Here is a 21,035-nt window from a genome sequence, read left to right as displayed (position 1 = left end):
TATAAAATCTATTTAAACTTCCCTTTTCTCAATTATCTTTCATGGTTGACATCGCTTTTCTTTCCATCCAAACCTAACTTCACCTTCCATTCTAACTAGTTCATCATATATTTATGTGAGTATAAAAATCATTATTTTCATGCTATACAAGACTTTTTTTTATCAAAAATCTAAAACTAAATAATAATAGACCTAAATATTATGATTCATACATTTTAAATACTGCTTAGAAAACCTTTAATTGATATGTAAACATATTGTTGTCGGATCCGAAAGTTTTAGTGGTGTCGATCTACAAAAAGAATTAGGCTCATATTTTTTCTCTTTTTTTATCTTTTGTAGAATCATTATAAGTGATGAATTTAGGAAGAAAAGAAAAATAAGAGAAGATATATAATCTTTCATTGATTAGTTCACGTGACTAAAGAAAAATAAAAGAAGATCTATAATCTCTGATATCTGTATATTCACATATTCATATGCACATTATGTTGTAGTATCTAGAACATCATATCTATTTATAGACGAGAGCAAAGGGTTTAAGAGAAGTAATTATAAGAGTCTCTCGTATCAAAATCATCTTCTAAGGAATCTTATCATAATTAGATTTTATTTTTATTTACCGATAATCATAATCAAAATCTAATCATATTCATAATATTTTACTTAATTAGATAGAATCATATAATTTTTTTACGAATTATATATTGAATGATTTTTCAACAAACAAACATGAACATGAGACTAAAGAGATGTATTTAAAATAATAATTTTTAAGTATCTGGATTGTTAAAACTAAAAATATTCCTAACCCGCCAATGAAAATCAAATTACTTATTTATTTACCATCTATATAATTTAGCTTTAAAACAAAGGAGTATATTTGTCCTCTCTATATATTTTAGCTTTAACGCAAAGGAGCTGATTTGTCCTTTGGAGTTGAGTTGTCCTTTGCAGTGGACTAACATGACTAGAGATCTATTTTATGTTGTTGTCATGAAGTTTATTAGAAGGGGAAAGGGGATATGATATTTCAATTTGAATGCCCAAAGGAGCTGATGTAACAAATCATCAATCTAAATGCTGTCTTTGTCTTGATGTAGCACCGGACAAAATTGTGGCCGGCTATAAGGCTGTTTCTGTGGCAATTTTTTACTCAGCAACAGTAGTGCTTTGGAGGCTTCAGGAATGTATCAGAATTACTGCATTGTGTGCAAGTGATGTGTGAGTGTAAGATTAAAACTGTGTTTGAATGAATAAAAACTATATTTATATTTTGATATATAATTGATGAAAAAATTTAAGTGAATATAATTGTGGATGCTTTAATTTGAGTAAATATTTGATAAACTATTTTGAATGTGCATCGAAGCATGTGTTATTTGGTAAATTATATTTTAAATATTTGTTGAATATTATTTGATAAAATTATTATTTTTACATTTTTAATAAATATTTTTTATTTAAATAAATAAATATAATTTTATAAAATATTTAAATATATAAAAAAAGTATAACTATATAAATAAATATAAAATAATTTATAAAAATAAATAAATAAAATTCTACCTTATTGATCAATATCAATTTTTACTTCTCTTGAAAGCACTCTTTGTGGTAAATATGTTTATATGTTAGAAGGTATCTACGTCTGAGTTGTCGATAAGTAAGACGATTGGTATTCTTTCTCGGTTCAGCCAAACCATTGGATTCGTATAGATATATAAAATTGATAATAGGCCTTATCCCCATCTCGATCTCATTAAATCTTATTCCATTGTCCTGTCCACGAACACTTCCAATCCGTTCTATTATATATTTATATATATATAGTCCTAAAGCTATGGAAGACACCAAACACGACCCATCCCCAACCCCTCCTCATCTCACTCTCAGCAACCTTTCCGGAATCGATTACAATCCATATCTCCTTGAGAATTGCAACACATATCATCATCCCCTCTGAACCTCCCTCCCATAAGCCCCTCAAGGATCCAACCCTACCCTCTATAATCGTCACCCACCCTATTACCATCTGCCATGTGGCCTGCTCATCACCACAGAAACCACTTCCATGCACGTGAGTGAAATGGGGAAACCCTAGCTAGCATACCCCAGCTTCCATGTTCTCGCCCTTCTCCACAGAGACATGAGGGCTGAGCTCAGGGGCAGCACTCCGGGCCATGTCTCCGTGCCTGATCCTAACCCCTTTGACACCCACCATGGGTCACTCTCCGGCGCTCTCAAGGGGTGCCTCGGAAGCCTGGATGGTGCAGGCATCGAGAAGCTCCTCCTCCACTGCGCCACCGCTGTCGAGGCCAACGACGCCACCCTGGTTCAGCAGGTCATGTGGGTTCTGAACAACATCGCCTCCTCGCATGGCGACCCCAACCAGAGGCTCACCTCCTGGTTCCTTAGGGCGCTCGTCACCCGCGCCTCCCAATTCTGCCCAACCGCCATCCCTTCCGCCACGACCGGGCTCACCAGGGCCCGGCCGATGACCGCAACCGAGCTCGTTGGCTACGTTGACCTCACTCCATGGCACCGCTTCGGATTCACGGCAGCTAATGGCGCCATCCTCAAGATGGTGCAGGGGAGGCGGAAGGTCCATGTGCTCGACTTCAGCATATACTACTGCATGCAATGGCCTACCCTCATCGACGCGCTTTCTGGAAGGCCCGAAGGGCCACCATTGCTCCGAATCACCATGCCCTCCGCTCGGCCGCCGGTTCCACCTCATCTGAATGTTTCCACGGAGGAGATCGGGCTGAAGTTGGCAAACTTCGCCAAGTCTAGGGATGTGCCACTCGAGTTCCATGTCGTCAAGGCCACTTGGAGCTGCTCCAGTGATGCTCTCAACGGACACTCAAACTTCCTCCAAGAGTTCGCGTCATGTCTGTTGGATCCTTCCTCGCTAGGCTTAAGGGAGGGAGAGGCCCTCGTCGTCAACTGCCAGAGCTGGTTACGGTATCTGCCGGAGGGGTCAGGGAGAGCTACTGACGACCTATCCTCGAGGGATGCATTCATGGAATTAATTCATAGGCTTAACCCTTGCCTTGTTACTGTGACCGACGAGGACGCAGACTTGGATTCCGCAAGGCTGACCTCCAGGATCATGTCATGCTTCAACTACCTATGGATACCATTTGATGCGCTGGAGACTTTCTTGCCCAAGGACAGCCCTCAGAGGTTGGCGTACGAGGCGGACATCGGGCAGAAGATCGAGAACATCATCGGGTTCGAGGGGGAGGAACGGATGGAGAGGTTGGAATCGGGTGCCAGGTTTAGTCAACGGATGACAAGGGCGGGGTTCGAAAGCTTTCCCTTCGACGAGGAGACAGTGAGCGAGGTGAAGCTTCTTGTCGATGAACATGCGAGTGCATGGGGGCTGAAGAGGGAGGAGGACACGTTGGTGCTCACATGGAAGGGCCACAATTCAGTCTTCACAACAGCTTGGGTCCCAAGCGGATATGATGGATGAAATCGCTCGTCTTATGGTGGGAGTAGCACCAGCTCCTCGGTGGTCCTGAGCAAGAAAGATGACAAAAACATGTTGCCGACAGATGCACAGCTTTTCTGAGCCTTCCGCAACTCCATACTGGCGTCCATCCGGGAGCAAGCCATGCAGGGCCGCCAATGATGCTGTCTATCTACCATTTCATATGGCAGGGAGAATGTTTTATCTTCCTTACTTGTATGAGCGTTCCATTCATCCTCTGCTTACGAGCCGCCGCAGATGAATTCTGGTTTCCCCATTAAATTTCTTGGTATTTTATTTTTCCATGCCTGGAGCATAATGGATCCCCTTCTTGTGACATGGAGTCTCACACATCTTTTAGAATGCACTCGTCCACCAAAATCTCTGGTGAGTGCTTCCGGTGATTTACTTGAGGGCAATGCGAAACAACTACGATATACCACTGATCTGAATTCCAAAGACGCATCTCTCGAAGAACATCAACTATTTTTTATAGGTGCGAACGCCAATTAATTTGTTTTTCCTTTTACGGGAAAAAAACTCCATCAAAATTGACTACAGAAAGGCAAACAAATGCAAGTGCGCACATCTTCAAGCTAATCACGAATGGTTAGGAAAGACAAGTTTTAAGGTAGACAGAACAAAGAATATTTTTAAAGCCTTTAATTAAAAAGAGAATCCATAATTAACAAAGACTAATCTTACGAGAGGACTTCAGCCCATCTATTATAATCTCCAGGAAGAGAATCCATGCATAATGGTTCCAGCGCGTGTTATTGTGGCCGCCACTGGTAATTTGGAAATCCTCCAATCAGGACGCTTCTTTCAAGATGTGGTTGAAAACTGATCATGATCAATTGAACATGTTGGGATGGCATTCGACAAAGAGCACCGACACACATCTAAGAACTAGAGATGGTGGTAAACACTGTCGAGGAAGCTAGAAAAGCCTTCAGCTGGCTGTTGCGACTTTTACCGGGATGCTACGTGCACTCGGGTCTTCCACGATTCGGTACATGGAGTAGGGGAAGCGGATGGCGGCCACGGCTCCTTAGCGCGACGCCGCACGGCGAACTCGAGCACACGATGGTGGGCGGGTGGGGCCCGGTCCCCTTCTGGAACGTAACCGCCGAAATAATCCAGGCGCCTCCACCATCTGGCGGCGGGGGTCCGTATGTAGAAGTCTGATATCAGCCGACGCAGGTCTGCCTGCGCGATGTGCACCGGTACTGTACATCGTGGGGGAGATCATCCCATCCCATCTTCCTTTCCCACTACCCAGTCACCAATTGGCTACTCCACCTCTACTCTTCTCAGATTTAGAATCTACGCTTGTAATTATTACTCAAACCGTCTTTTTTATTAACATATCAAAACAATGAAAATGAACTGTAAAAAATCATTTTCACAGTTAAAAAAGAAAATGTCATATTTCGACTCAAAAATTGACGGTCTGATATAGCGACGAGAATTATTGGTTTGAATTGAGTTTGAATATGATTAGATATGTTGAAACGGCTTTTATGACGCCAAATATGGTTCTTCACAGAGATGTACAAAATTTTTGGTTCAACGACCGCAAAATACAAGTCGCTATAAGTTTAGTATTTCGTAGATCCAATGTTTACGTCACATCACACGAGTTGGAGCGAAGCAGCACAGATAACATGCAACTTGACAAAGAAGAATGACAGCCGATACGTTGTCATCAGCTACCAAGGTTGCCAAGCTGGCACTGCTCACCGTTGTTATCAAGCCTTCGATGGATGGGTTACAGAGATGAAGAGACGATTAGGTGGTGGTTTCGAGAACAGTGACCACACTCCATTTCAAGCACAAATATTTTAGGGTTCATCGAGGTTAAGAAGAGAGAGAGGGAGGGATGACTATCGAATACAGGGAAGTGTGTCTTTTTGTCCAGTCGTAAATATTATCTCGGTTGCGGAAACCATTTTCTTCTGCCAAACAGCCCTGCAACCAAACCAGAAAACTTACTCCATTAGCTAAGCGAGTGCCGAAAGATCATTCACCGAAACCACAAGCGCAGGAAAGGAACAAAACTCCAGAAAAGGACTGCACAACCAACGCAAGCACGGGGGGGGGGGGGGGGGGGATGTTGGCGCGCAATAAACGCAAAGCAGGACCAACGTGAAACGCGAGACGGGCGGCACCAAAATTATTAGCAGATATTGTGCGCAGAAGAAAGTAAAGAGAAAAAAAAAACAACAAAGAAATCATTGTCATTTTAGAATTGAAGGAAAGAAAACGTGCAAATAGAATAAGAAAAGGACAATTGCAGAAGGAAAAAAGAATAAGAATTGAGATAAAATTAAAGAAGCTCAAGAATCTCAACTTTCAGCCTGCGAAAATAAATGTGCCTCTGCAAATGACCAATCATTCGTTTTCGAAACGGAAACAGAATTTGAAGCTTCCATATAACGCCATAAAGATGTGAAACGCCCCCAAAGATCGTTCTTTTCTTTGAAGTTACATAACTAACCGATTCTGGCCGCCACTTCTTCCCCTGGGGGCCGGCACTCCGGCGGCTCCTCGAAGACCGAGACAGGGAGCCGCTTGTGGGCGACGCCGATGTCGACGAGGATGACGCCCGAGGTCGGGTCGGTGACGACGATCCCCTTGACGGGCAGCCATAGGAAGAGCTCCTCCTCCGACCATCCGACCACCCCGGAGAGAGCGCCGTAGCTGAGGTTGCCCCGCACCTCGCTCTCGAAGTAAGCGAGCCCATCGCCGTACCGGGCGTAACAGGGATAATCGAGGCGGACCTCAAGGAGGCCGGAGGAAGGGTCGTGGGCGAAGGACTCCACAGAGTTGGGAAGGAGCCCGCCCGGGAGGCCGTAGTTCCGAAGAAGGTCCCGGATGGAGCCGCCACCAGATGCTGCCAACGAGGAGGAGAGAAAGAAAAAGAAGCATGGGAGAACAACAAAGAGTTCTCTACGTGATATAAAGGCAGGGAAATGTGAGAGCTTTGCCATTAAAGAGAGAGAAAACGGAGAAAGTGTTTCTACAAGGGGTTTAGTTTCTAACGAGAGCGAGCGAGCGAGAGAGAGAGAGAGAGAGAGAGAGAGAGAAAGATAGAGAGAGGGAGAGATTGACATTGCTTATATACGCGGATTGTAGTGGGCCCACAAAAGGAAATTTCAAGAAAATTATATTTGAATTTTGGGTGGGGCGATTTCTTGCAAAAGATTTTTTTGTTTTTTCCAAACTCCCCTTTTAATTTTTTTTCCAAACAGTATCCATAATTCAAAAAAATACTTAAATTATCTCTTTAAAAAATTAATTATACTTTTTCTATCAGTTATAATATTTTGGGCGATTACACTTTTTTTTAAATTTATTATATTATTTTGATTACTATAATAAAAACATTATAAGACTTATTTGAAAACATTATATATGAGCCAAATGAAATAAAAAAACACATTAAAAATCATTTTTATATTATATTAGTTTTCAAATATGCATTTATAATAGTATAAGAACAACATAACCCAAATAGGTATAAAAAATTAGCTTGCTATAGTGTTTTGACCACCATAATAAAAAATCACAAAATCTATTTTGAGACAATTTAAATAATCTAAATGGACTCCTAACATCAATCTAACTAACTATATGTCTAAAAATATGATATTGTAATAGTTTACGAATAATAACAATCAAAGGGGCATAATATGATATTACTTATAGTATTTTTTAAATAGTTTTATGTTTTAATAAAAAAATATTATAAATATTATTAAAAAAATACTGCAAATGAGTCAAATGAAAACATTGTAATAATTCAAAATGGGTGAAAAAAAAACTGAGGATTATTTAAATTGGTGAGGGGTATTTTACAAAAAAACCAAAAGGGAATGTTATTTGAAAAAAAAAAAAACCTAACTGAGGATCTTTTATATAGAAAAATCACCCTTTTTGGTGGGCTATATGAAGATGGATGATTACTAGGTTTCCAAAACTGAATTTACGAAACCTACTTGAAAACACTATACATGAGCCAAATGGAATCAAAATACACTATAAACCATTATATCATATTAGTTTATATATATATATATATATATATATATAATAGTTTAGGAATAGCATCACCCAAATATTGTAAGAGTCTACAAATAATAACAATCAAAGAGACATAATATAATGTCATTAATAATAATTTATAATATTTTTAGAATTTTAATAAAAAAATACTATAAATGTTATTAAAAAATACTATAAATGAGTCAAATAAAAACACTGGAATAATTCAAAATGTATAAAAGAAACTGACAGAAAGAGTTGATTAGGGATATTTTGGAAAAATCCTAAAAGAGAATGTTGTTTGAAAATAAGAGGATCTTTTATAGAAAAATCACCCATTTTGGTAGGCTATTTGAAGATGGATGATTACTAGGTTTTCAAAATTGAATTTATAAAACCTTGTTGGAAACAAATGCATTATAAATCATTATATCATATTAGTTTTTAAATGTGGATTTATAATAATTTAGGAACAACATCATCCAAATAGTATGAAATTGTAAGAGTCTACAATTAATAACAATCAAAAGGACATAATATAATGTCACTAACAATATTTTAGTATTTTAATAAAAACACTATAAATGTTAAATGAAAACACTGTAATAATTCAAAATGTGTGAAAAAAACTGACAGAAAGAGTTGATTAGGATTATTTTGGAAAAAATAAAAATAAAAAAAGAGAATGTTGTTTGAAAATACATGGATCTTCTATAGAAAAATCACCCTTTTGGGTGGGTTTTTTGAAGATGGATGGATAGTTATAAGGTTTTCAAAAATAAATTTATTTTTTATAGGATAAGTTTAGGTTGGATTTGGGATATCGATAGCATTGGAATTATAAAAGAACATATTATTATTATTTTACGGACTTATGTTAACTGAAAATAACGTGAATTCAAACGAACCAAAAAATCTAATGAGAACCGCCAAGTCTTTATATTAAGGAAAAAAAGGTTTTGGAATGAAATGAGAGGTTGTTCCTACTAAAATTTCCAAAGCGAAGTTAATGCATTTTTATGATTAAGTGATTAGTAGGATGTAGACGTTCTTATAGAAACGTTGTAAGACCAAACTCGTACTCTATAGTAGGATTATCTATCACTAAGAAGGATAATGAGAAAGAAAGAGGATGATTTGTTTGAAAAAAATATTCTTTTTCCAAAAATATCTCCTATTTTTATTTTTTTTATTTTTTAATGATGATCTCATTTTGTATAATGTTCAAAATACCCCTCATCAATTTCAATAGTATTTTTCTCGTCCATTACAGTGTTTAAGTTATCACAACAAAAACACTATAAAACCTACTTTAAAATACTATAATGATATAAATGGTTACGTAACCTCAACCAAATAAACTTGAAACCTAAAATATGATACCATAATGGTGTATGAGCAATAACAACCAATAGTATTTTTCAGTAGCTTTCATAGTATTTTCAACACCCATAATAAAAACACTATAAAGCCATTAGAAAACACTATAAGCGAGACAAATGAAATCAAAACATACTACAAACTATTTGATATATCATAATATGATTCAAATAGATATTTATAGTAGTTTATGAATAACATCACCCAAATAGGGATCAAACATTGGTTTATTATAGTGTTTTGGTTATCGCAATAAAAACCATATAAAACCTACTTGATAATGTCATAAATGACCCAAACAATTAGAAAAGCATAATACAGTGTTTGCAACACCTCAGTAAAAATACTATAAATACTATTAAAAAATACTATAAATGAATCAAATAAAAAAATTGTAATGATTCAAAACTAGTGAAAAGTTTGACGAAAAAAGTATCATTGGAGTTGGTAAGGAGTATTTTTGGTATTATTCAAATTAAGAGACATCATTTGAAAAAAAAACTGAAAGACGCTTTTTGAGAAATTTTTTTTGAGAAAAATCTCCCAAAGAAATATTTTTTATCTTATAAATATATGTTCTTCGATTCTCATTTGTCATTTATTTTGTTTGTAAGATTTTTTTTATTTTATCATTATAAGAATTTTTTAATTTTATGATATTACTTGTTCATGATTTTGAAGATTAAATATATGATGATACCATGGACATTAGAAGTAGTTACCCGAGGAAAATATGCAATTGGCGATTTGAAGGCGATCGTCCTTTTTGCAAAACGATTTGCATGGGCTTTCTTTTAGAGCTGTGAGATCTTAATATATGTGAACATCCTCCAAAGAATTATCTAATATTACGATTCTAGAAGATGACCATCACTTGCAAAACCAATTAATTTTTTGAGCTTTGGTTTGCAGCTCCGAGCAACAGTGGAGGAGATTCTTTCAGGTTCCACATTTAAACAGGGAGAAACCTTTCTCTCTTCGGATCATGATTCCTCCATGATACTGTCGTTAGCATCGATGACTGGATTCTGGGCTCTTTCATCCTCTTCGCGGGTGAGCTTCGATCGATGTGTTCTTGGAGTGTGAAAGCCATCATGCACCTATTCTTTGCTTTATACGCTCCATATAAGACACCCATCCTGCACCTATCTATCTTCCGGGGAGGCAGCAAATGAGGACTCTTTGCATGTTTTGCAATGCTGGATTGGCTTAAAAAAGTAATGGCATCGCCCTGTTCACCGATCACCTGATCAATCAGCTAATCTACATCAAACCAAATCGAGTGTGTTTGTTTTGATTGTTTCTAAGAACATTCCTCTCTCTCTCTCTCTCTCTCTCTCTCTCTCTCTCTCTCTATTTTTTTTTTGTCAATTTCAAGTATCCTTAATTTATGTTTATTAACTAAGATTATGACTATTCAACACATTAGTTGGGTTCATTTATAAGTCCAAGGTATCAAAAAGTTAATGAGACTATACCTATAAGATCTCTTTGACGCTCACATCAGATTAAACGATTTGATTTGGTCAAATGTCTAAGTTAACAAGTGTCCAATGAAAAAAAGAGCCAAAAGGCACATGCGAGGCTTTTTTATAATACAGTTGGTAATGACTTTTTAAAACTAGTTTCCTCATCAATGCTATATTACTAATCTTGTCGACCCGAGTCAACACTCTCATTCGTATTTATGTCACCAACCTCATAGGATCGAGTTTCATCTAACATCTCGATTGAATAAGTGTGATGTGTTTGCGATCACTTACACGTCATCCCCTCGTTTTATCTACCCTCATCATGTCTTGGCACAGGAGTCGAGACGGAATGTTTTGCTTGGTAGATTACTAACTATATTGATGGTATGCTAAGTGTTATTTCTTGACAAAGTTGTTTATATTATCAAAGAATATCTTATTTTTTAATACAATCCTATTATCGTCAGGAGGTGCTTCCTAGCTAATTCAATTATATTATTATTGAGAGATGCTTGGTTGATTTGCTCACATCACGATTTGGTTATGTCAACATCAAGAGATATTTTTTGATTGATTCGATCATATGTAATCAGATGTTCCTTGGCTAATTTAATTGTATCGTCATACTTGTTGGTAAATATAATTGTTACTTTAGATTTGAACTTGTTAGTTTGGCAAGTCTCATAATCCCACATCGAGAAAACCAGGCTTGTTATCTCCTATTGGAACTATAAATAAGGGCATGGACTTTAAAGTCAGATACACCACAAGTAGCATCACAAGAAAAACTTAAGTGTTTGCTTTGGATTTAAGTCCACACTCAGTTAAATAGTTTGGGCTTATAGTTTGGGTTTTTCTTGTTTAATGGATTCCGGTGTTTTATGGCTTAGGAACATTGTAATACTCCTTTTATAATAGTGATTTGCTGCTCTTTCGTCCGTGGATGTAGGTCAGTTGATCGAACCACGTAAATCTGGTGTTCTTGTCGCTTTTATTTTTTCCGCTTTATTGTCTTTGTTGGGTTGCCAAAATTATCCTTTGGTAAATTTCCTGGGGCTAACTCTAACAAACTGGTATCAGAGCCTAGTTTCGGGATCTTTTGACAACGATGACAATAAAAAGAGTGTTGTCGAGAAATTCGATAGAAATGTCAACTTCGGCATATGACAACTCAAGATGGAGGTCATTCTGGTTCAAGATAGAGTTGATTTGGCACTATAGGGAGCTGAGAACATTCTAGATGGTATGTCAAAGGAAGATCTTGTGGGTATGGATAAGAAGGCCCGATCCAGCATTATTATAAATCTCTCTGACGAGGTTTTACGGGAGGTAGCTACGGAGACTACGGCTAAGAGCATGTGGGACAAGCTTAAAGCCTTGTATATGAAGAGGACAGTAGAGAATCATCTCTACTTAAAGCAGAGTTTATATATGCTTCGGATGACTGAAGGTACATCTATACTCTCACATCTTGATAAGTTTGATTCCTTGGTTATGGATTTGGAGAATATAGATGTAAAAATTGATGATGATGATAAGGCCTTGTTACTTTTGTGTTCTCTTCCCCAATCTTTTAAGTATTTCCGTGATACTATGATTTATAGAAAAGAAACAATTTCATATCAAGAAATTAAATCTGCACTAAAATCTAAGGAGCAAATAGACAAAGATATTACTGGGAAAGTAGAGAGAATCAGGCTGAAGGTCTGGTTGTTAGGGGGAGAATAGATAAAAGAAAATTTGACAATAGTAGATCTAAATCTAGATCTAAATTCAGACATAGAAATTTAGAATACAAATATTGTCATAAAATGGGGCACATTAAGGCTGATTGCTTTAAATTGAAAAATAAATTAAAGCAAAAGGAAAAAATTATTGAGAAAACTACTAAATCCGTTGAAGCTAGTGTAGCAACTGATGAGAATGTTGAAAATATTTTCTCTGCTACTGATGACAGGACGAGATCTAAAAATGAATGGATTTTAGATTCGGGTTATTCTTATCACATGTGTCCTAATAGAGATTTGTTTTCCACGTATGAATCTTGTAATGGTGGAATTGTTTTGATAGACAATAATGCAGCAAGTGATGTTGTTGGTAGAGGAACAATCTGAATTAAAATACATGATGGTATTGTGAGGACGCTCATTAATGTTAGACATGTTCCTGATTTAAAAAAGAATCTCATCTCTTTGGGCACCCTAGAGGCCCTTTGGTGTAAATATACAGTTGAAGGTGGAGTTATGAAAGTTTCTAGAAGTTTTCTTGTTGTTATGAAAGCTTGTAGGTCTGATAGCTTATATATTTTGCAAGGAACTACAGTCATAGGCTCGGTTGTAGTCTCGTCATCATCATTGTCTGATTATGACATCACTAAATTATGACATATGCGTTTGGGTCATATGAGTGAAAAAGGTTTGAGCATATTGAGCAAAATGGGTCTACTTTGCAAACAGAGTACTGGGCCACTAGATTTTTGTGAACACTGCATTTTTGAAAATCAGAAAAGAGTCAGCTTCAATTCTCCAGTAGTTCACAGAACAAAAGGTACTCTTGACTATATTCATTCAGACCTTTGGGGTCCAGCTCATGTTCAGTCTAAGGGTGGTGCTAGGTATATGTTGACTTTCATTGACGATTATTTCAGAAAAGTTTGGGTTTATTTTCTAAAATATAAAAATGATATTTTTCTAACCTTTAAACAATGAAAGACTTTGATTGAGAAGCAAACAGGTAAACAGATTAAGCGGCTTCGAACAGATATTGGCATGGAATTTTGTGAAGGTGATTTGATGAATTCTGCAAAAATGAAGGAATCATTCGACATCACACTATTAAGATGACGCCTCAACAAAATAGTGTGGTCGAACGTATGAACAGAACACTTTTGGAGAGAGCAAGGTTTATGATCTCAAATGCAGGGTTGACAAAAGACTTTTGGGCAGAGGCGATTAATATGGCCTGTTACATTGTCAATCGCGCTCCTTCTACAGCACTTAACTTTAAAACTCCGGAGGAAGTTTGGTAAGGTACTCCTGCTGATTACTCTGATTTAAAAATTTTTGGGTGTCCGGCATATATGCATATAAATAAAGGAAAATTAGAGCCTCGAGCTAAAAAATGTATTTTCCTTGGGTATGCTTCTGGAGTGAAAGGATACAGATTATGGTGTTCTGATCCTAAATCCCCAAAATTTGTAATCAATAAAGATGTTACTTTTGATGAATTATCTATGTTATCTTCTAAAGAGGAATCTACTAGTTGTACAAATGATAGTGCACAGAAGCAGGTGGAGTTTGAGATTGGTAGGTCTGATTCTTTTCAGTCGAACTCTTCTACTCAAAGAATGCCAGTAGATGGTCCCGAGTCTACTAATGCAGATGATCTAGAGGAAGAGCAATATTCCATAGTCAAGGATAGACCACGAAGAGATATTCGACCACCATAAAGATATGCAAATTTGGTTACATATGCTTTGTCTATTGTAGAAGAAACAAGTGAAGTTGGTGAGTCTACTTCCTACTCAGATGCAGTTTCTTGTGATAATTCCGTTAAGTGGTTGATCGCGATGAATGAAGAAATTGAATCTCTCCATCGGAATAGAACTTGGGATCTTGTGAAGCCGCATTTTGATAAGAAAATTGTTGGATGCAAATGGGATACCATTGCTGAGGGAAAAGTCCTTGTTCAGAAAATTCATACAAAGGACAATCCAGCTGATATACTTACGAAGCTTGTTCCGGTTTACAAGTTCAAGAAGTGCTTGGATTTAGTTGGTGTTTATTGTTGGTGATTGCCCATTGGGGCTTTTATGAAGAAGGTAGAGCAAGTTTTGTTGGGACATGCCAAGGTGGAGATTTGTTAGTTTATCAAGTCCCATAGTCCCACATTGGGAAAACCATGCTTGTTATCTCCTATTGGAACTATAAATAAGGGCCCGAGCTTTGAAGTCAGATGCACTACAAGTGGCACCACAAGAAAAACCTAAGTGTTTGCTTTGGATTTAAGTCTATATTCAGTTAAATAGTTTGGGCTTATAGTTTGGGTTTTTATTGTTTAATGGATTCTGGTGTTTTATGGCCTAGGAATATTTTCGTAAGACATTTGTAATAGTTCCTTTTTATAGTAATGATTTGCTCCTCCTTCGTCCGTGGATGTATTTATAGTAATGATTTGCTCCTCCTTCGTCCGTGGATATAGGTCAATTGGTCGAACCACGTAAATCTGATGTTCTTGTCGTTTTTATTTTTTTCGCTTTATTGTCTTTGTCAAGTTGTCAAAATTATCCTTGATAAATTTTCTGGGGTTAGCTCTAACAGAACTTTGCTAGGAAACTCTCCAATCGATCAGATCAAATCGTCATCATCATTACGTCGGTTTTCCTTAGGCATGCTGCTTAGGCTATGACATCCTATCTGACTTGATTTGATTCTTGACATCCCACGTCGCCCAATAGTAGAGTTCCACATCAGCCTCCAACTAAATCGTTTGGGATTAAAGGAGATTGTAATCTTAGTGATCAATCTCTCTTGACCAACACCAGGCTACCATGTCATTTGTCTAAATGGACCATTGGACAATCAAAGGGTCTGATGGTGGTCCTCAAGGGTCATTCGACCCTTATAAATATGCATTTTTGCACTTGGACCTTTCAAAACTTGGAGCTTAGAATGCTCTGTGGATTCCCAAACCCTCGTTTCCAAAGGGCTTGCCCAATTGAGGTACAATATCATCAACTTTGAGTATTAGTTGATGGGATTCAATCTAATGATTTGGGGGCATTACCCGATAAGAATCCTATGATACTTATATTAGTAAAGTGGTTCTGAGGATCCGATCAAATGTCAAAGTTAGTCAATCATTTAACCATTAATGAGCCATAAGCTCTCTCGTCAAACCCTCGAGTCGACGGCTATTGAGGTAACAGTTTTATTGAACCAACTTTTTCGTCAGCACTAAGTTGTCAACCTCGCGAGGTTGACTCTCTCATTGGTATTACTTCGCCAATCTCATGGGATTAAGTTTCAATTGACGCGTCCAGAAACTGGATAAGTGCGACGTGTCGATGAGGTTGACTCTCATTGGTATTACATCGCCAATCTCATGCGATTAAGTTTCAATTGACGGGTCCAGAAATTGGATAAGTGTGACGTGTCGATGGCCGTCTACGTGCCGACCCCGCATCAATACAAAACACCAGCGTCCATTGTTTCGTGGTGAGTGAAACCCTTGGGCGTTTCCGGGGGCCATGAATGAGCACCAGGTCCGACAGATCCTACTGAACACACAGGAAGGTAGCTGGACTGCGATGTGCACCACCACCAAACATTATCTATCAGACAAACCCTACAAACGACAGGACAAGGCACAACCGAGGCTAGCCAATTGCTTGGGTTGGAGGACACAGGTCTTGGGTGTGCAGCTGGAATTGGGGCCTCTACGCTTCAGACGTAACAAAGCAGGAAGGTAGATTTGGCTAAGTTAGTGTCATTTATGTCGATGATGATGGTGATGATGATGATGAGACCGTTCTTCAAATGGCTGAGGAACTTGAGTTTGAACCCCTGATGTACGAATTAACATAAGTACAAATGATTATACATGGACACTCATTCTGCTGTTTGCTGATTGATGCGAGTATACCTATGTTATATGAGTTCCAGAAAAAAGAGGGGAAAATTCAGCTCGAATTTAGATATAAGACTTAATTCACAGTCACTTACAGGGCTAAAGAGCGACGCATAATACGAGTAACAGCTGCAGTTGCTAGAACCAAGCCATAGAACGAACATACGCTGTCATGGAATGGACTTTCTTCCTCACATGTGCTTCTTCTTTCAGTAAAAGCAATGTGACCAGATACATACCTCAAGAACGTGGAGTGGATACTCTGAAAGAACCAAATTAAGCACCACAAAGCTAACCTAAACATTTGTTGTGGCTTATAAAAATTAGTCCAAGTCTATGATTTCACACTGTTGGGCAAAAGGACATTTGCTTGCTTAACCACACTCTGTCAGCTTTGCTTCGGAGTCCGTTGTGTAGTTTATTGTGTTGCAATCAGATCCTTGACACAGGTCACTGTGGAACCCAAGCTGGAGAAACGGAAAATACAAATTACTATCCTTCGTTAACAGGGAAGAAGAAGACGAGAAGAAAGCAACACTGTGTATCTGTTCTGTTCTTCTTTTTTTTTTTTTTTTTGCTTTACAACCTAAAAAGCTAAACACCGTCAAGAAGCAAATTCATGCCTCAGCCTTCGAGTTCATTTGTTTTCACAGAAAAAGCAGGAGAAAGAGTTAGATCTGTCATGAATGATTGTAAAATAACATATGTATTTTGTGAAAGAAATCATGTTACTAGCTGGCTGGCCAACCATGATAGGGTCAGCAAACTTTTTTGGTCTTTGGAGAAATTTATTTCTTCCATACTTAGATTTTTTTTTGTTTGTTTATGATTGTATATTTTCGTCAATAATTTTTTTTTTCTCTTAAATCAGAAAAAAAAACAAAAAGAAAAAGATTGAGAATGGAAACTAGAACAGGTTTGTCTTCTTTTTAGCACATCCATCTTCTTTCCAAGCCCACAGACAGACTACCCGAATCATAACACTGTCAGTGGTCCTGCTGAGATTTGTATCTTCTCATCTCTGAACTCTATGTTCGCTACATGCGCCTAAAGATGCTCTTGATCTTGCCAACTCCATCCAGTGCATCACTCCTCTCATTTTGGCATTTTATCGTGTCACTTGCTTTCAAGCACCAGTTTGGGCAAAAAGCACATCAGAAGAAACATGCATGAAGCACATGTTCGTCCTGATCGAATCTTCTTAAAAGCTAAGGTCCCAAAAGTCAACCCTCGGAGGTGACACGCGTGAAAGAAGATCACTGGTAGGAGAGCCGGCCACATCCACCCCATCAGTGTGATATCTCTAAGAACATAATCTTCCGTTTCCGAAACCCTATACTGCACAAGGAGGATCGCAATTGTAAAGAGAACAAGATTCCGACGTTAATATGGCATTAAACTGAAACGGCTGTCTATGATTTATGACGTCCACAAACTTGTGAAAGATTTGGGGGAAGGCTGCTCCAAGTATGCAGAGATATTTGTCGTCCTAAAGACCCTCAGGACACCATGCTCCGAGAAATAGATGACTTTATCTCGTCGAGAGAATGTTAGGCCGGAAGATTAGCTAGCTGCACAAGCCATGGAGGAAAAGGTTCTGCTTTGCCGACCAGAGCAGTCGAAACCTTCCTTCCTTACGAAGCTTTTGGAATTTTGATGTTCTAAATTCAACTAATTCTGTCTCTTGTATGCCGATGGCTTTCGTAATAAGATGATGATCTTCAAGTACTTGAAGTCCTGTGTGATAGAAGATAAGATTTCCCCAACGAGAAAATCTCTTTATTCTGTTTATTCTGTTAATCCTTCCTCCTAATATGTATAAATAGGAGAGGGAACATGTTAATATATTCAAGCTAAAACTATTTCATTTCTACAATAAAGCTTCTTCAATTATTGTTTTTATCTTCTATTATTTTTATCACTGCCAACTTAAGGTTATGTTGATCATCCAACTAAGACCGTCTCTTGCATGGATCAACGAGATGCAGTTTTGTTTGGTGACAGTTGCTTTCATTATTTGTTCTATAATGATTTGCTGGCAAAGTTACATATTTATATATAAAGTTCACCTTTATATATATATTTTTCTTATGCAAAGGTACATAATAATATGTAGAAAAATATTTTTATATCCGATCTCCCTTATTCAGGTTTATCAAAAGGAGAAAAATGTTTATATGCCGCGTTTTCTTCACTCCGCTAGAGAAGTTGATTGCCCTGTGATAATTATTGTGCCTTTGCCTTTGTCAAGAATATTTTCTATTTGATTATTCTCAGGGTCCCATTCATCATTTCAAAGAAATGCATGATTATTCGTTGTGTGTTATGGGGAATCGATCGGAAGAGTCTCACCATGGCAATTCTCAAACATGTTGGAAGAGCAGTGGGGATGTCAATGCCCGTCGGTCCAAGAAATCCCTATGTCGAGTAATTCGGTTTCCTGAATGCAATAAACCTTTAGCTGCAGCATATATAACAAAGGAGAGGGACGGACTTCACTGTTGCACCAAAGGGTGACCCGTCTCTAAGGCCAAGTCTTCGTGTGACTTCACTGTCGCACCAAACATGAAATAAGTCTCGATCAAGCAAAGTTGTAGTCTTGGCATATATATAAATCTGCTCCAACCAATGAACAAGCAACAACTTAATATATATCTTATAAAGGTCCTCCAATTAGTTTAGCTGGTCTCGATAGTTTATCGTGAGGTTTTGGACTCAAATCCCACCACCTTCGCTATTTATCATTTGAAAAAAAAAAAAGTTACTTGAATGAAGATAGAGATAAAATGTCAGGATACATACGCTTAGAAAAAATGAAGATAAAGATAAGATACTTGTATGAAAAGATCAACTTTTATGAATCAATTTTATGCTTTCATAATGGACACGTCAATCTAGTTCTACTGTTGAAGTGATAAAGATATTCTAATAAAAACTTGATGAATGCATCTTAGATCGATGATTATGATCTCAGAAGAGTTTTATTAAGACTACCAAACTTTTATTACAAAAAAAAAAAAAAATTATATTTATCCTTTGATTCATCTGCCAGAGTGACATGAAAAGTCCGGTTGGAGTTCTTCTTACTGAGTTAAGTGTATAAGATTCAGCATCTCGATTATGATGATGTTTGACTTGCTACAATCGAATCACAATGGCCGAAAGTGGTAGCATAGGAAAAAAATCATCTTCCCTCGTCAAAACCACCATTATTTTCACAGGGAAGCAGCGAAGGAGGTCAACTTGCATGCTTATCTCTAATTGCCTCCACATGACATGCGATTCCACACGAGAAATAGAAAAAGCTACGATTATAGCATGTGAAACATTTCTTCTCTAGTCATGGTATGTATGTGGATGATAATAATAATTAATTATCATGTTAGAAGCTATAGTATGTCTGTGGATGACTGACTACATATAAAAAAAAACTTTCTTTTGAAGCCTTAGCCTCAATTAGCCCCTTTGCCAACTTTTTTGGTTGCCAATGAGTTCATTTTTGGGTGGGGATGGATTGGCTCCTAAAGGACCACAATGAGAACGGTTTTATGAACACCACTGGTCCTACTTTTATTGTTAATATTTTTATGATTGATTTGGAAGATGAGAAATGATTTTTTGTCTAACAAATCTAGACCTCTATCTCTCACATTATTTTTATTAAAGTAATAGTTGCTATTCATTTTTCCTTGACTTCCTTCGTATAGGTGAAAATTGTTGAAAAATGTCGATCCATTATTAGGTGGATTGATCTTGTTTTCGGGTAGGTTAAGTTAAACTATAATGGAAATCCAAGATGAGGATTGAGGACTGAGTTTTAATTTTTTTTTATGATAAAAAAAGTCATATTATTTCAGAAAACGATGATTGTAACCCATCCGAAGCCATCAAAACAGTAAGATCTCGAGGATAATTCATTCTAAGAAGTAATATTGCTACTTGTTTTTTCATTGAACGTAGGTTTTTATTGGATATTTAGAGATAAAATGTGAAACATTAATCATCTTAGAGGATTTTTATGTCGTTTTTCAAGCGTAAGATGCCTCGGGTGCATGTGGAGTCAAATATATTTATTAGTGACAAATCTACTTCCTCATCTATCTTTGAGCAACGTTCCAAATACTATCAACAATTCTTCACATGTGAGGGAGGGGAATCAAATTATCAAATGAGTTAATTCTCTATGCTCAAATGAGTAAATGCCTTTATAAATATAAATTATAGTTGTGGATTATACTAATTGTAATTATTTTACTCCAATATAATTTTCTCTCTTTGTTTTGAGGGGAAAAAAAAGAAAAAAAAAAAGTCTTAGCCTCACAGGTGAAGACCAAGCAATTCAAATTCAAATGGGGAGAGTTGTATTCTAATGGATGGAACACGTGGCATTCCATTTCGAGCTCCAAAGATATCTCTGTGAGCATTATTAAAAGAGTGGGTGGTGACACAGCACGGCCAGCCCTTGTTCTTGCATACGAGTTTTTTGGTCAAAGGTTTTGTTGTATATATATATATATATATATATCCTGAGTGGTGGATGGCTATGACCTAACTTCCATTGAGAAGACCAGAAGCGACGTCGACAAAGGTGTTGTACAAGTCAAACCTTTACTCATTGTTGGTCACCAAGTGCACACCACAACAAAAGTCAATGTTGAATGTATGGTGAGTCATTGCTCGTTCAACCCCTCATCTTTCAAGCTTACTAACTTTTTATACAACCTTTCCACATATATAAATGAAATGAGACTCTCCACGATGCCGAATCCGGAAAACAATCAAAATGATCTTTGATAATTCATACCATACCATGTATTATGAAGGAAAAATCTGTTCAAGTGTGTCTTAACTTTGATAATATGTATATTTGTTGCATAATTGATAAGACAAATATCTAATAGCAACTCGACAAAGGACTTAATCAACATCCAGATCACATGGATATCAATTCAAAATATGGGACTAGAAACATTCCATCCATACCTTAAAATATTTTTCTCAATTAACTCACTATTAAAAGTTACTTTTAG

General features: G+C 37.2%; 2 protein-coding genes across 2 annotated transcripts; one reads left to right on the top strand and one right to left on the bottom strand.

Moving 5' to 3' along the window:
* Positions 1–1,875: 1,875 nt before the first annotated feature.
* Positions 1,876–3,768, top strand: LOC103988955 (scarecrow-like protein 32). Its single transcript, XM_009407651.3, has one exon. The coding sequence runs from the start codon at positions 2,150–2,152 to the stop codon at positions 3,479–3,481; it is 1,332 nt and encodes a 443-aa protein (XP_009405926.2). The 5' UTR covers positions 1,876–2,149; the 3' UTR covers positions 3,482–3,768.
* A 1,338-nt stretch (positions 3,769–5,106) lies between these two features.
* On the bottom strand, positions 5,107–6,537 carry LOC135613598 (uncharacterized). The gene is made up of 2 exons (XM_065110625.1): positions 5,979–6,537; positions 5,107–5,449 (listed from the first exon to the last, which is right to left on the bottom strand). Exons 1-2 carry the CDS (start codon positions 6,469–6,471, stop codon positions 5,409–5,411), a joined length of 534 nt encoding a protein of 177 aa, XP_064966697.1. The 5' UTR covers positions 6,472–6,537; the 3' UTR covers positions 5,107–5,408.
* Between the last annotated feature and the right edge of the window lie 14,498 nt (positions 6,538–21,035).

Source organism: Musa acuminata, chromosome BXJ2-6 (genome assembly GCF_036884655.1).
Source record: "Musa acuminata AAA Group cultivar baxijiao chromosome BXJ2-6, Cavendish_Baxijiao_AAA, whole genome shotgun sequence".
NCBI classification, from domain to species: Eukaryota; Viridiplantae; Streptophyta; class Magnoliopsida; order Zingiberales; family Musaceae; genus Musa; species Musa acuminata.
The sequence above is the reverse complement of the archived record's forward strand: the minus strand, read 5'-3'. Positions and strand labels throughout refer to the sequence as shown.